This window comes from Triticum aestivum, chromosome 1A (assembly GCF_018294505.1).
Source record: "Triticum aestivum cultivar Chinese Spring chromosome 1A, IWGSC CS RefSeq v2.1, whole genome shotgun sequence".
Lineage (NCBI taxonomy): Eukaryota > Viridiplantae > Streptophyta > Magnoliopsida > Poales > Poaceae > Triticum > Triticum aestivum.
In genome coordinates, this window is record NC_057794.1 from 188297954 (window position 1) to 188311679 (window position 13726).

The 13726-nt window shown below is 46.1% G+C and overlaps 1 protein-coding gene across 1 annotated transcript; it reads left to right on the forward strand.

Moving 5' to 3' along the window:
• The first annotated feature begins 1161 nt into the window (after positions 1-1161).
• On the forward strand, positions 1162-3419 carry LOC123111534 (serine/threonine-protein kinase AGC1-7). The gene is made up of 3 exons (XM_044532375.1): positions 1162-1377; positions 1523-2328; positions 2412-3419. The coding sequence occupies exons 2-3, from the start codon at positions 1550-1552 to the stop codon at positions 3295-3297; spliced, it is 1665 nt and encodes a 554-aa protein (XP_044388310.1). The 5' UTR covers positions 1162-1377; positions 1523-1549; the 3' UTR covers positions 3298-3419.
• Positions 3420-13726: the final 10307 nt, after the last annotated feature.

A 13726-nucleotide genomic window follows, 5' to 3' on the forward strand; every position in this document is an offset into this window, starting at 1 on the left:
TAAATCCAACTTTTTTTCTGTTGTCGTTTCTTCTTTTAGTCCTTGTAACTGGGAATGCTGGTGAGACTGGCAACCTCACTAGTACTGTTGGGGGCTAAGGCAGTTTGTATCTGGGTGTGCAAGTGTTGATCATTGGTTGCGCTACTAAGCTCATGTTGGTTCGATAAACATTGAGCTCACATAAGGGAACTTGTTGTTTGCTACAAACCCTTGCACTTGGTGGCCCAACACCTTTCCAGTTTAGAGGAAGCAACCATTTTTCTGGCGCTGTCGGCAGGGAGCTTTGTTCACAGCCATAGGTCCAACACATCTTTACTTTACTTGCTTTCTATCCGGCTTAGTTGCTTTCTATTGTTCGTTATTTAGCCTTTTTTTTCTTTTCAAGAATCCTAAAAAACACAAACATATTTAAGGTTCCGCTTAGTTCCTTCCTTAGATGGCCTTGAAAAAGGTTAGGGTAGGAGGTAGAGATCTTATAGGGAGAGATAATTTAGAAAATTACTTTGGTCATATTAGTGGTTTGAGAGATTTTTCAGACAAATCAATAGTTGAATTAACCTCTAGCTATAAGGATGTCATAATCATGATAGTTCAAGGACTAGAAGCTAAGTTTGTTAACTTGAATCCCATTATTCAGCAAAAGATCATTCCACTGCACAATATGTGGAGAGTGGAGAATATAGGGATTTTGTCTTGAAATATGTTGGCATGATTCTCCTCAGGGATGTTTGATGTATACAAATAAAGAACTGTATGGTTGTAATGAAATGTTGCAACGCGTTTTTGCCTCCTTTTTTACGCGCTCTATGATAAAATGTTGCGACGATGTGACAAATGTATCAAAAAAAATTGCACGCCTTTTTGCTACAAAGACCAGACGCTTAAAAATCCAACTTTTTATTAGATCGGATATCTGTGGTTGGGTGAAATTATCAACCGGCTCACGCATAGCTCTACGAACATAGAAAATGGAGTCTATGGATACACTTTTGCCCCAAAATGCAGCTCTAGCGTCACAAGAGGAGGACAAGATTACCACCACCAAACCAAACCGAGGAGAGAGATCGGATAAAATAATAACTAGTCTCTCTTCCTAAATTTGGCAATGCCTTCTTCAGCCACCCCTCCACCCCACGGCTTCCTCTCACAACCCCACGAATCCAGCTCCAAGTTTGCATGCATTCTAACCGTTTTTCCACCCAACAAAGCAATCCTTTCTGGTTGCTGCAAATTGCATCCCCCCCTCGTCATCATGGCAACACGAATGAGACCTTTTGTAATTTTCTTCCATCGGCCTCTTTGATGATCTTTATTGGCGTATGATATGAAGCATCAATTCCAATGCTTGGCACTTGAAGCACTCGGCAAACTCGCCAGGTTTTGTGTTTCTTCCTTGTTCATCAAGTTCTACAATGCCCGCATATGAATTAGGAATAGGATACGAGCCCTGAGGCCAATTTTGTTGCGTTTTCGAAGTTTGACTTTCAGTTAGCAGTTGATATTCTGTTTTGTGATGTTTCAGAGAAATTTTCCAAAGAAGAAGGCTCCCATGATGGAAGACGACGGCATGGATTTCAGCCCTCAGAAAAACAGTAATGATTTCGACCGCGACAGCTTCGAAGACGATGAATTCATCGAAATTCAATCTGCAACCTCGAAAGCACCTGCTCACTCGCAAGGCCCTCCTGATAGGAAACCAAAGCCGAAGAACAAGCCAGCTAAGATCGAGAAACCTAGCCCGGCCAATCTGCACCACGTCTCTACAATGAGCCCGGGGCTGCCCCACTCCCAAACATCCGAAACAATCGCAACGAGCGCGAACAATTCCGAAACCGTCGTCGGCAATGGCAGCTTGGAGAGCAGCCGTAGCACCCGGAGCAACAGCCTAGAGAGCAGCATCAGCTCGGCGTCGGCGTCGGCGTCGTCGGCGAACGTGAAGCGGCACACTGGCGGGGACAGCCGGTGGGAGGCGATCCAGCAGGCGACGGCCCAGGAGACGGCTCTCAACCTTGGCCACTTCCGGCTGCTGAAGCGGCTGGGCTACGGCGACATCGGCAGCGTGTACTTGGTGGAGCTCCGCGGCACGTCGGCCTTCTTCGCGATGAAGGTGATGGACAAGGCGTCGCTCATCAGCCGGAATAAGATGGCCCGCGCGCAGACGGAGCGCGAGATCCTCGTCCTCCTCGACCACCCCTTCCTCCCCACGCTCTACACCCACTTCGAGACCGACAAGTTCCACTGTCTCGTCATGGAGTACTGCAGCGGCGGCAACCTCCACTCCCTCCGCCAGAAGCAGCCGGCCAAGCATTTCACCGAGCAGGCCGCCAGGTCCTATCTCTTTCGTCGACGCGTCTCATTTTCGTACGTGTCGACGGCCTGCTCTGACGATCAATGGTGCATTTCCGTGGCAGGTTTTACACCGCCGAGATACTGCTTGCCATGGAGTACTTGCACATGCTGGGGGTCGTTTACAGAGACTTGAAGCCAGAGAACGTGCTGGTCAGGGAGGACGGCCACATCATGCTGTCGGACTTCGACTTGTCGCTGCGGTGCTCCGTCAGCCCCACGCTCGTCAAGTCGTCTTCGGTACACCACACCAGCGGGAACGTCGGCGCCGGCGCAGGCGGCATTGGCTCGGCCGGCGAGGGCGGCGAAGGATTGGGTCCCAACCAGGGTTGCATCCAGCCGTCGTCCTTCTTCCCGCGCATCCTGCCGCGCCGCAGCCGGAAGGCGTCCAAGAGCGAGGTGAACCTCAACGCGGCGGCCGCGGTGGAGTTCAACGCGGAGCCGTCGGACGCGCGCTCCATGTCGTTCGTGGGCACGCACGAGTACCTTGCGCCGGAGATCATCCGCGGCGAGGGCCACGGCAGCGCCGTGGACTGGTGGACGCTGGGAATCTTCCTCTACGAGCTGCTGCACGGCACCACGCCCTTCAAGGGCGCCGGCAACCGCGCCACGCTCTGCAACGTCATCGAGCAGCCGCTGCGGTTCCCCTCCGACTTCGGGGGCCCCGCCGGCGGCGCAAGTGCCGTCGCACGGGACCTCATCCGCGGGCTGCTCGTCAAGGAGCCACAGAAGCGAATTGCGTTCACGAGGGGCGCCACGGAGATCAAGCAGCACCCGTTCTTCGAGGGCGTCAACTGGGCGCTGGTGAGGAGTATGGCGCCTCCGTCGGTGCCGGAGCCAGTGGACTACCGGCAGTACGCAGCTGCCACCGGCAAGGAGAAGAATGCAGCAGAGAGCGCAACCGCCAAGTCGAGCACCGGCGAAGCTCAAGGCGATTTCGAGTATTTCTAGGATGGGTGAGACTGGCATTAGATTGTTTGACTTCTGATCCAACTTCTAAGATATACGTATATGCTTCACGCACTGAAGCACTAATCAATATGGAAAGTATGTAGTGTTTTTTTTCTCCTTTTTCTGAGAAAGAAGTGGTTTTGACGATCTGTGAGCTTGTTGTAATCATTTCCTTCTTCAACACGATTGATGTATGTATAATTTCTTTGAAACAAAAAGTGCTGCATCTTATTTATTTACTCCTTAAGAAAAGTAAGCAGTCTCACTATTTGATACACCATGGTGTGGCTCTCGGGTGTAATTACACCCGATTTTGCTTTTTTTAAATAGTAATTTGTAAAAAGTCCAAAAAATTCTCAAACTTTTTGGGAACAAAGTAGATATATTGTTGTACTCGTATAAAATCTTTCGCGAAGAAGTGACTTTCAAGTTGTTGTGGACATAAAAAAACAAATTTGTCGCTATATAAGGTACTGTTCATGTTATATCTCTGAGAATATTTGTCTTTTTTGCCAGAATTTTGTCAGAGAATATTTTGTCACAGAATGTTTTTGTACGACATAAACGGCAGCTCAAGTTTGTTGGGAAAACATTTTGGAACGTTTTGACTTTTTCTGAATATTTTAAAAGTTAAATCAGTTATCAGGTGTAATTTCCACCATGTTCTAAAGGGTATTGATAGAACAATGAAATACAAGTGCCCAAGAATCAATCTCCGGTTGGATGGCTAGGAGTATGGTGTTGGTAAGACTACGATAAAGAGAAGAATCAGAGAAAGGATCACCGTCGGCAAAGAATTTGGAACCTGTATCAACAGGGGTATGGGAAGTTTGACAATCAAGCCACTACTAGGAAAAGGACTATAGATGATATGGCCACTAATGGCGCATGATACTAATGGCGCACCATGTGTTGGTGCGCCATTAGTAATATATTACTAATGGAGCACCTGGTGTGTGGTGCGCCATTAGTAGTTTTGAAAAAAAAAATAAAAAAAAATTGTTACTAATGGCGCACAGTGGTACAGTGCGCCATTACTAGTTGACATAGTAATGGCGCACCACACCCACCGTGCGCCATTAGTAGTTTTGAAAACAAATAAAAAAAATTGTTAGTAATGTTGAGCCCCACCTCCCCTCGCCCCGTCGCCCCACCGTCCCAACCACCCGCCGCCGCCGCCGCCACCCGCCACCGCCCCCTGGCCCCACCGCCCCTCGCCCCGTCGCCCCGTCGCCCCCACCACCCTCCACCGCCCCGGCGCCCCGTCGCCCGAACGGCGCCCCGCCCCGTTGTAGAGGCTGATGATCGAAAAGTTGACCTTTCTTAGGAGTAGCATCTTCAAATAAGTAACCCTTCATGACTTCAAATAAAATAACAGAACAACATAATTCAGAACGGTAATATAACCAAGAATGCATCTTCGAGGACGAGAGCTTTTTTCAAGTGTTTATTTCCTGCTTCCTCATAAGCAACAAGACATCTCTGAGGACAGAACATCATTTTAGTAGGATGTAACAATCATTAGTCTTCGAGAAGAATGATATTAAATAACATAGTGGCCTGTGATGTATTTTCGTACCGAAAATGCATTTGGCACTAGTCCTCGCTTAACAACATCATGGGTGGGAAGCGGGAACTTCGGAAGTGCATTGGTGTAGTTGATTATCTTCTGCTCAAAATTTATGCTGCTATAATGTTGCATGATAATGTTGTAAGGGTACTAATTGGTCTCTTCTGCTGCTTATCAGAGATGGGGGGAAGCAGCCACCGCCGCTCTGCCTCACCGGAGTACGAGTTGGATGCTTTCGAGTTCTTCAGTAGCATACTTGGTACTTCAGTATCAGCCACGAGGCAGGTATATAAAACGAGAGATCTCCCCTTCACCCATCTCATTATGATAACTCTGTTGTTTGCTACATCACTCCTTGTCCCAAATTGCAGAGGCTGCCTGACACTTTTATGAACATGCTGGGTGAAGATCCGCCAGATAATGTGAAGCTCCGACAGGCCGGCAACGGGGTTCGCAAGTTGTGGGACGTGGAGTTGGTGATCGAGGAGGGCCACATGTACCTGTGCCGTGGCTGGGAGAAGTTCTACAGTGCCTATGACCTGCGGACCGGATACTTTCTTCTCTTCAGGTACGACGATGACGCCACAATGCTCACCATGAAGGTTTTCAACGCGACTATGTGTCGCATGCGCTACGCTGACGACGAAGATGCCAGTGCGTTCTGCCTCTTCTTATTCCTCTACATTTGGCTTTGTCTCACATCGATTGTTAACGGTCATTGTTGCATTTGGACAGGCAATGGGAGCAGCAGCAGCGACACTAGCTACAGCCAAAGGAGCAGCGATTATGGCTATAGCAAAAGCAACAGCGATTCTGGCTTTCGAGAAAGTAGCAGCGATTCTGGCAGCAGCGAAGACAACAAGAAGGATGATCCGGACTGGAGTGCGGGAGAAGAGGAGCAGAGTTGGGATGAGGAGCTGCAGGATGACGATGGGCATCAGACTGAGGATGACCTAGCGCTGGTGGTGGCTGACCAATGGCAAGAGATGGTGGTGGCTGACCATGGGCAAGAGATGGTGGTGGCTGACCATGGTCAAGAGATGGTGGTGGCTGACCATGGGCAAGAGATGGTGGTGGCTGACCATGGGCAAGAGATGGTGGTGGCTGAGGATGACCTAGCGATGGTCGTGCCCGTCCTGCCTGAAGGTGGCCTCGCGATGGTGGTGGTGCCTGACAATGACCACGCACCGGTGGTGGCGCCAGCGATCCCATAGTTGGGCGACATGACCACGCCAATTGTGGTAGAAGACTACATCCCACAGCTGCCTCCACCGCCTCGCCGCTCTTGGCGCATCAGGCTGAGGAAGGAGAAGGAGAAGAACAATGAGAACTGAACTATGTCAGGTATGTCAGATCTCCAAAATGATATATATATATATATACTTAGTTACCTATGTTATCTCTAATATGCTTAGTTTCCTATAGGTTAGCTCCAAAATTACTTATGTTAGCACAAAATGATCAAGTTTACATAATAAGCTTATAGTCTTCTTCTTATTCTTCTTCTTTTCCAAAATGGTATATGTTAGCTTCATTTTACCTAAGTTGGCTCTAATATGCTAACTTAGAGCTTATATGCTTAGTTTCCTATAGGTTAGCTCCAAAATAACTTATGTTAGCACAAAATGATCAAGTTTACATAATAAGCTTATAGTCTTCTTCTTATTCTTCTTATTCTTCTTCTTTTCCAAAATGACATGTTAGCTTCATTTTACCTAAGTTGGCTCTAATATGCTAACTTAGAGAGCTTATATGCTTAGTTTCCTATAGGTTAGCTCCAAAATTACTTATGTTAGCACAAAATGATCAAGTTTACATAATAAGTTTATAGTCTTCTTCTTATTCTTCTTATTATTCTTCTTCCAGTATTCTTCTAGTGTTCTTCTTCTTCTAGTATTCTTCTAGTCTTCTTCTTCTTCTTCTAAGTTCTTGTTTATCATTTTGCAGATTTGATTTAATTCACGGAAGCTTGCATGGATGGAGTGCTTCTTTTCCATTTGTGTTTTTATTTTGTATCAATGTGAAACTTTTGTGAATTGATGGATAACGGTGTTGGATGAACAATGTGAAACTTTTGTAATATGTAACGATGGAACTATGTGTTGGCTATGTATGTATATATGATGAAACTTGTGTGTTGGATAGGATTGTTATATGGATGCTTGTTGTATATATATGTGTTGGATATCTCATATGTGAAATAGTGACCTGAGATTAAGAAAAAACGAAAAAAAAAATAAAAAAATTGTTACTAATGGCGCACTTCCATGAAGTGCGCCATTAGTATACCAGATACTAATGGCGCACCTGTGGGATACTAATGGCACACCTATGGTGCGCCATTACTAAAATATTCTAGTGGCGTGGTACTAATGGCGCACCTGTAGTGCGCCATTAGTAGCCAAAACAGGTGCGCCATTAGTAGGCCTTTTCCTAGTAGTGAGCATACCAGCACGAGAAAGAAGATCCAGAGTGTACTGACGCTAAGACAAGAAAAGACCAGAGGAGTCACAGATAACAACAATACCTAAGAAGTGGTGAAGAAGACCTAAATCTGTCATAGAGAATTTGTGGCGAAGAAGAGAGATAATATGATCTAAAAATTGTTGTGAGGAAGCTGTGAGGGTAATATCATCAACATATAAAAGAAGGTAAGCAGTGTTGTTGTTGTGATGAAAGGTCAAGAGTGAAGTGTTAGAATGGGAAGGGGTAAAACCGATGGTTTGAGCATAAGTAGAAAAGCGTTGGAACCAGGCACATGGTGCTTGTTTAAGACCATAAAGAGATTTTTGAAGAATACAAACATGATTAGGATAGGAGGAATGCTCGAAGCCAAGAGGTTGTTGACAATAGACTGTTTCTTGAAGAGAGCCATGAAGAAAAGCATTTTTGACATCTAGTTGATGAATTGGCCAGGAAGAAGAGATGGCGATACTAAGGACAGTGCGAATAGTGATGGGCTTGACAACTGGAGAGAAAGTCTTATCATAATCGATGTCATGTTGCTGAAAGTAACCACGACATACCCATCGAGCCTTATAACGTGCAAGACTCCCATCAGAATTAAATTTATGGCGAAAACCCCATTTGCCCGAAACGATATTTGTATTGGAAGAACGAGGAACTAACTTCCACGTGTTATTCTACTGAAGGGCATCATATTCATATTTCATAGTTGCGGCCCAGTTAGGATCTAGAAGAGTTGATTTATAAGATTTGGGTAGAGAGGAAGGAGATAGAGATGCATGAAGATTGAGACGATGTTTTGCAGGTAAACGAAACCCGGACTTGGCACTTGTGCGCATGGTATGATCGTTAGTCGGAGCTGGAACGGGAATAGCATGAGTAGGAGGAGTGGGGGAAGATGTGGTGGTGGATGCGTCCGGCGCAGCGGAGCAAGCGGACGCAGGAGATGGCGGTGAAGATTGCGGCGGCAGGAGGTCTGCCGCGACAGAGTGTAATGGGTTTTCCTTTGCCGGAACAGAGGTGATGACAGAAGTGGTCGCGGCAGGATCTGCTACTATGGTAGAGGATTCGGCTGGTTTCGCTGGATAGGTTGGCGGGTGAAAGAAGAGAAGATGATTGAGACGAGAGGGACTAGTGGACGGCGTGGGTGAGTTGGGATCTAATTGTTGACGCCCGGAAAAAGGAAAAATGTTTCAGTGAATGTTACATGATGAGACACATGAACACGACCACTAACAAGATCTAGACAACGATAACCCTTGTGCTCGTCAGAAAAACCTAGATGGACACACGGGGTAGAGCACGGGGAAAGTTTGTTAGGAGAAGTGGAGTAGGAGTTTGGGAAACAAAGATAACCGAAGACGCGAACGTCGGAGTAATTTGGATGAGAGAGAAATAAAGAGAAGTAAGGAGCAGTTTGTGGGTTAACTTTGGATGGACGAATATTGAGTAAATATGTGGTCGTGTGGAGGGCCTCAGCCAAGAACTTCGGAGGCATAGAAAATTGAACAAGCAGAGTGCGAATGATGTCATTAAGAGTACGAAGAGAACGCTCGGCTTTGCCATTTTGAGGGGAGGTATGAGGACAGGAGAAGCGCAAGAGAATTCCATATTGTAAAAAAGAAATTTCAATTTTTAAAGTTGTCAAATTCACGACCATTATCATATTGGATGAATCTTATAGGGAGGAAAAAGTGGACCGAGACATAGCGCTGAAAGTTAAGGAATATATCATGAACGTCGGATTTGTTGCATAAAGGAAAAGTCCAAACATAATGAGTAAAATTATCAAGAATCATGAGATAATACTTAAAACTAGATACACTTTCTATGGGCGATGTCTAGAGATCACAATGAAGTAATTCAAAAGGAAAAGTACTAGAAGATTGAGAGGAACTAAAGGGAAGGCGAACATGTTTGCCCAATTGACATGACAGACACATAGAAGAATTATGAGAGTCTCTATTACAAGGTATTGAAAATTTACTAATAAGTGTGGATAACACATTTTTATTGGGATGGCCGAGACGTTGGTGCCACATATCAACGGAGGCCACCATAGAGGTTGGAGGAGCAGCGACCGGAGCACCATGGAGAAAATATAAATCACCGGAGCTATTGAATCGAGCGATCTCGGGTTTGGTCGGGTAGTCCTTCATAGACAAACCAAAGCGGTCAAACTCAACAGAAATATGATTATCAGTGGTGATTTGGCGAACAAAATCAGATTTTTTTTCAAAGAGCAGGAGCTACAAGAACATCACGAAGAAGCAAAGGCTTAATTGGGGATTGGATTTGAGCCTGACCGACACAGTAAATTGGAATAGAAGATCCATCACCGAGAGTAATAGAGGGAAAAGACGAAGGTGTGCAAGAAGAAAGCAAATTACTCGATGCAGACATATGACGAGAAGCACCAGAATTGTAAATCCAATCCGTAACAAAATTCCCTTGTGCAGAAAAGTTGTTCATGGCTTGTAGAAAAGCAGCTTGGAGTCAAAGTAGAGGCCGGTGTAGTCATGGGAGCTTGCGTGTGTGGTGGTGTCGGCAGTAGGGCCGGCATCGGCGTAAAGAGAGAGAGACACCATCATTGTACTTCTGCATGTAGGGGGGCTATGGAGCGCCATAGGATGCATAAGTACTAGTGTTGTAGATCGGTGGCCCGTAGGAGGGAGCAGTGTGGTATGCGGCCGTCGGCTGTTGAGGCGCGAGGAAGGGCGCGCCAGTGTGAGGGCGAGCACCGGGCTGCCAGCCACCGGTATAGGCAGGCAGGGCACCATATGGCGTAGAGGCAGACCAGGGCATAGCCCACGCCTAGACTAGCCCTGTCCATGGATCAGGAGATGGGCGCCATCCGGGCGGTGGTGGTGGTGCAGTTGATGAAGCCGGGGGCGGTCGTGGTGTAGTTGGTGGAGCCAGGGGCGGAGCAGGAGCGGGCACCATGCGGAACTGCGGTGGCCTAGGGTTTTTGCCCCGGTAGATGGGACTTGGACGCCACCCGGATGGTTGAGGAGGTGTTGTTGGTGGAGGTGGAGGTGGAGGTGTCGACGCAGGTGGGGGAGGAGAAGCCGTCAAGACCTGAGGATGGGAGTCCTTCGTAGTTAGGGCACAATCGGCCCATTGGAGCATCAAGCGAACCTCGGCGAAGGAGGGACGAGGACGCATCATTGGGATGAAGGAGGCATGCTTCTCGAACCACTCGCTGAGGCCGACGAGGCCGACGAGGAGGACGTTGATGAGCTGGCGATCGTCGATCGGATCACCAAGTTCGCGGAGTTCATCCGCAATCGCCTAGAGGCTTTGGCAGTAGACGCCGACTGGTGAATCACCTTGCACCGTATTCTGAAGCTCGGTGTGGTGATTGTTGGCGCGAGTGTCCACATTGTCCTGGAAGAGCTGACGAAGGGCCACCCATAGACCGGTAGCAGAGGCACCCTCACAGTGGACAAGATTGAAGATCTCTATGGAGACTTGCATGTAGATCCATTGAATAATGGCGAGATCATCCTTGACCCATTGCGGATCATGAAGTGGAGGAAGAGAGTCGTCCGCAACGTGAGAGTGGAGATTGCATTGCCGAAGGTGGACATCGAAGAGGTGACACCAATGGTAATAGTTGTGAGCAACAAGGTCTGGGGTTACGGGGATGTAGGTGCTAATATCGGAGATGGTGTCGGTGAAGGAGATGGAAGAGGGTATTGGTGGAGGTAGAGCTAGAGTATAGGTAGAGGCGGAGGAGGCCATGGCCGTGACGACCTTGGCGGCGCGCCGCTTGATGACCCACAAGTATAGGGGATCTATCGTAGTCCTTTCGATAAGTAAGTGTCTCGAACCCAATGAGGAGCAGAAGGAAATGATAAACGGTTTTCAGCAAGGTACTCTCTACAAGTACTGAAATAAGTGGTAACAGATAGTTTTGTGATAAGATAATTTGTAACGAGCAACAAGTAACAACAGTAAATAAAGTGCAGCAAGGCGGCCCAATCCTTTTTGTAGCAAAGGACAAGCCTTGACAAACTCTTATATAAGGAAAAGCACTCCCGAGGACACATGGGAATATCGTCAAGCTAGTTTTCATCACATTCATATGATTCACGTTCGGTACTTTGATAATTTGACATGTGGGTGGACCGGTGCTTGGGTACTGTTCTTACTTGAACAAGCATCCCACTTATGATTAACCTCTATTGCAAGCATCCGGAACTACAACAAAAGTATTAAGGTAAACCTAACCATAACATGAAACATATGGATCCAAAACAGCCCCTTACGAAGCAACGCATAAACTAGGGTTTAAGCTTCTGTCACTCTAGCAACCCATCATCTACTTATTACTTCCCAATGCCTTCCTCTAGGCCCAAATAATGGTGAAGTGTTATGTAGTCGACGTTTATATAACACCACTAGAGGCTAGACAACATACATCTCATCAAACTATCAAACGAATACCAAATTCACATGACTACTAATAGCAAGACTTCTCCCTTGTCCTCAGGAACAAACGTAACTACTCACAAAGCATAAGCATGTTCATAATCAGAGGGGTATTAATATGTATATAGGATCTTAACATATGATCTTCCACCAACTAAACGAACTAGCATCAACTACAAGGAGTAATTAACACTACTAGCACCAATCCCGGACTTGGAGACAAGAATTGGATACAAGAGATGAACTAGGGTTTTGAGATGAGATGGTGCTGATGAAGATGTTGATGGAGATTGCCCTCTCCCGATGATAGGAGCGTTGGTGATGACGATGGCGATGATTTCCCCTCCTCGAGGGAAGTTTCCCCGGCAGAACAGCTCTACCGGAGCTCTAGATTGGATCCGCCAAGGTTCCACCTCGTGGCGGCGGAGTTTCGTATCGAAAGGTTGCTTCTTATTTTTTTTCTCGACGAAAGACTTCATATTGGAGAAGATGGTCATCGGAGAGCCACCAGGGGGCCCACGAGGAAGGGGGCGCGCCCTAGGGGGGGTGCCCCCCACCCTCGTGAGAAGGGTGTGTGCCCCCTGGTCTTCATCTTTGGGGAGGAATTTTCATTTTTTATTATAAGGTATTCCGTGGAGTTTCAGGACTTTTGAACTTGTGCAGAATAGGCTCTAATATTTGCTCCTTTTCTAGCCCAGAATTCCAGCCGCCGGCATTCTCCCTCCTTATATAAACCTTGTAAAATAAGAGAGAATAGCCATAAGTATTGTGACATAATGTGAAATAACATCCCATAATGCAATAAATATCGATATAAAAGCATGATGCAAAATGGACGTATCAACTCTCCCAAGCTTAGACCTCGCTTGTCCTCAAGCGAAAGCCGATAACAATAAATATGTTCCCATGTTTAGAGGTAGAGGCGTCGATAAAAATAAAATACGGGCATGAAGGCATCATGATTATTCTCATAACAACAACATATATAGATATTGTCATATGATTACTTATGTTCAAGTGATGATCTATTCACAATGCAAAAGTATGAATCAAAAACCTTATTGAGAACCAACAAACTATAATCTCAGTCATTGAAGCAATTGCAATTTATCATAACATCAGAAAGAGTGTATGTCAGAGCTAAAAAGCAAGTCCACATAGTCAACTATCATCTTGTCCTTCATAATTGCTAACACTCGCGCAATACTTGTGGTTACAGAGTTTTAATCGGACACAGAGAAAGATAGGGGCTTATAGTTTCGCCCCACAACCTTTTCCCTCAAGGGTAATGTCAACAATAACAACTCATGCTCCCCTACATCCAATTAGATATATCTATCAGGATCTTTTCCAACACACTGTGGTTGCCAAAGGATAAAATGAAAAAGGGAGAGGTGAAGATCACCATGACTCTAGCATAAGGTAGAAGATAATAATAAAAGATAGGCCCTTTGCAGAGGGAAGCAGAGGTTGACATGCGCTTTTATGGTTGGATGTACAAAATCTTAATGCGAAAGAACGTCACTTTATATTGCCCCTTGTGATATGAACCTTTATTATGCAGTCTGTCACTTTTATTACTTCTACATCACAAGATTGTATAAAGCTTATTTCTCCCACACCAATCAATAATACATATTTAGAGAGCAATTTTTATTGCTTTGCACCAATGACAACTTACTTGAAGGATCTTTTTCAATCCATAGGTAGATATGGTGGGCCCTCAAGGCAAAACTGGTTTAAGGGTATTTGGACGCACAAGTAGTATCTCTACTTGGTGCTGAGAATTTGGCTAGCATGAGGGGGAAAGGCAAGCTCAACATGTTGGATGATCCATGACAACACACTTTATCTCAGACATAAGAACACATAACCCATTATGTTGTCTTCCTTGTCCAACATCAACTCTTTAGCATGTCATATTTTGATGAGTCCTCCCAATCATAAAAGATGTCAATA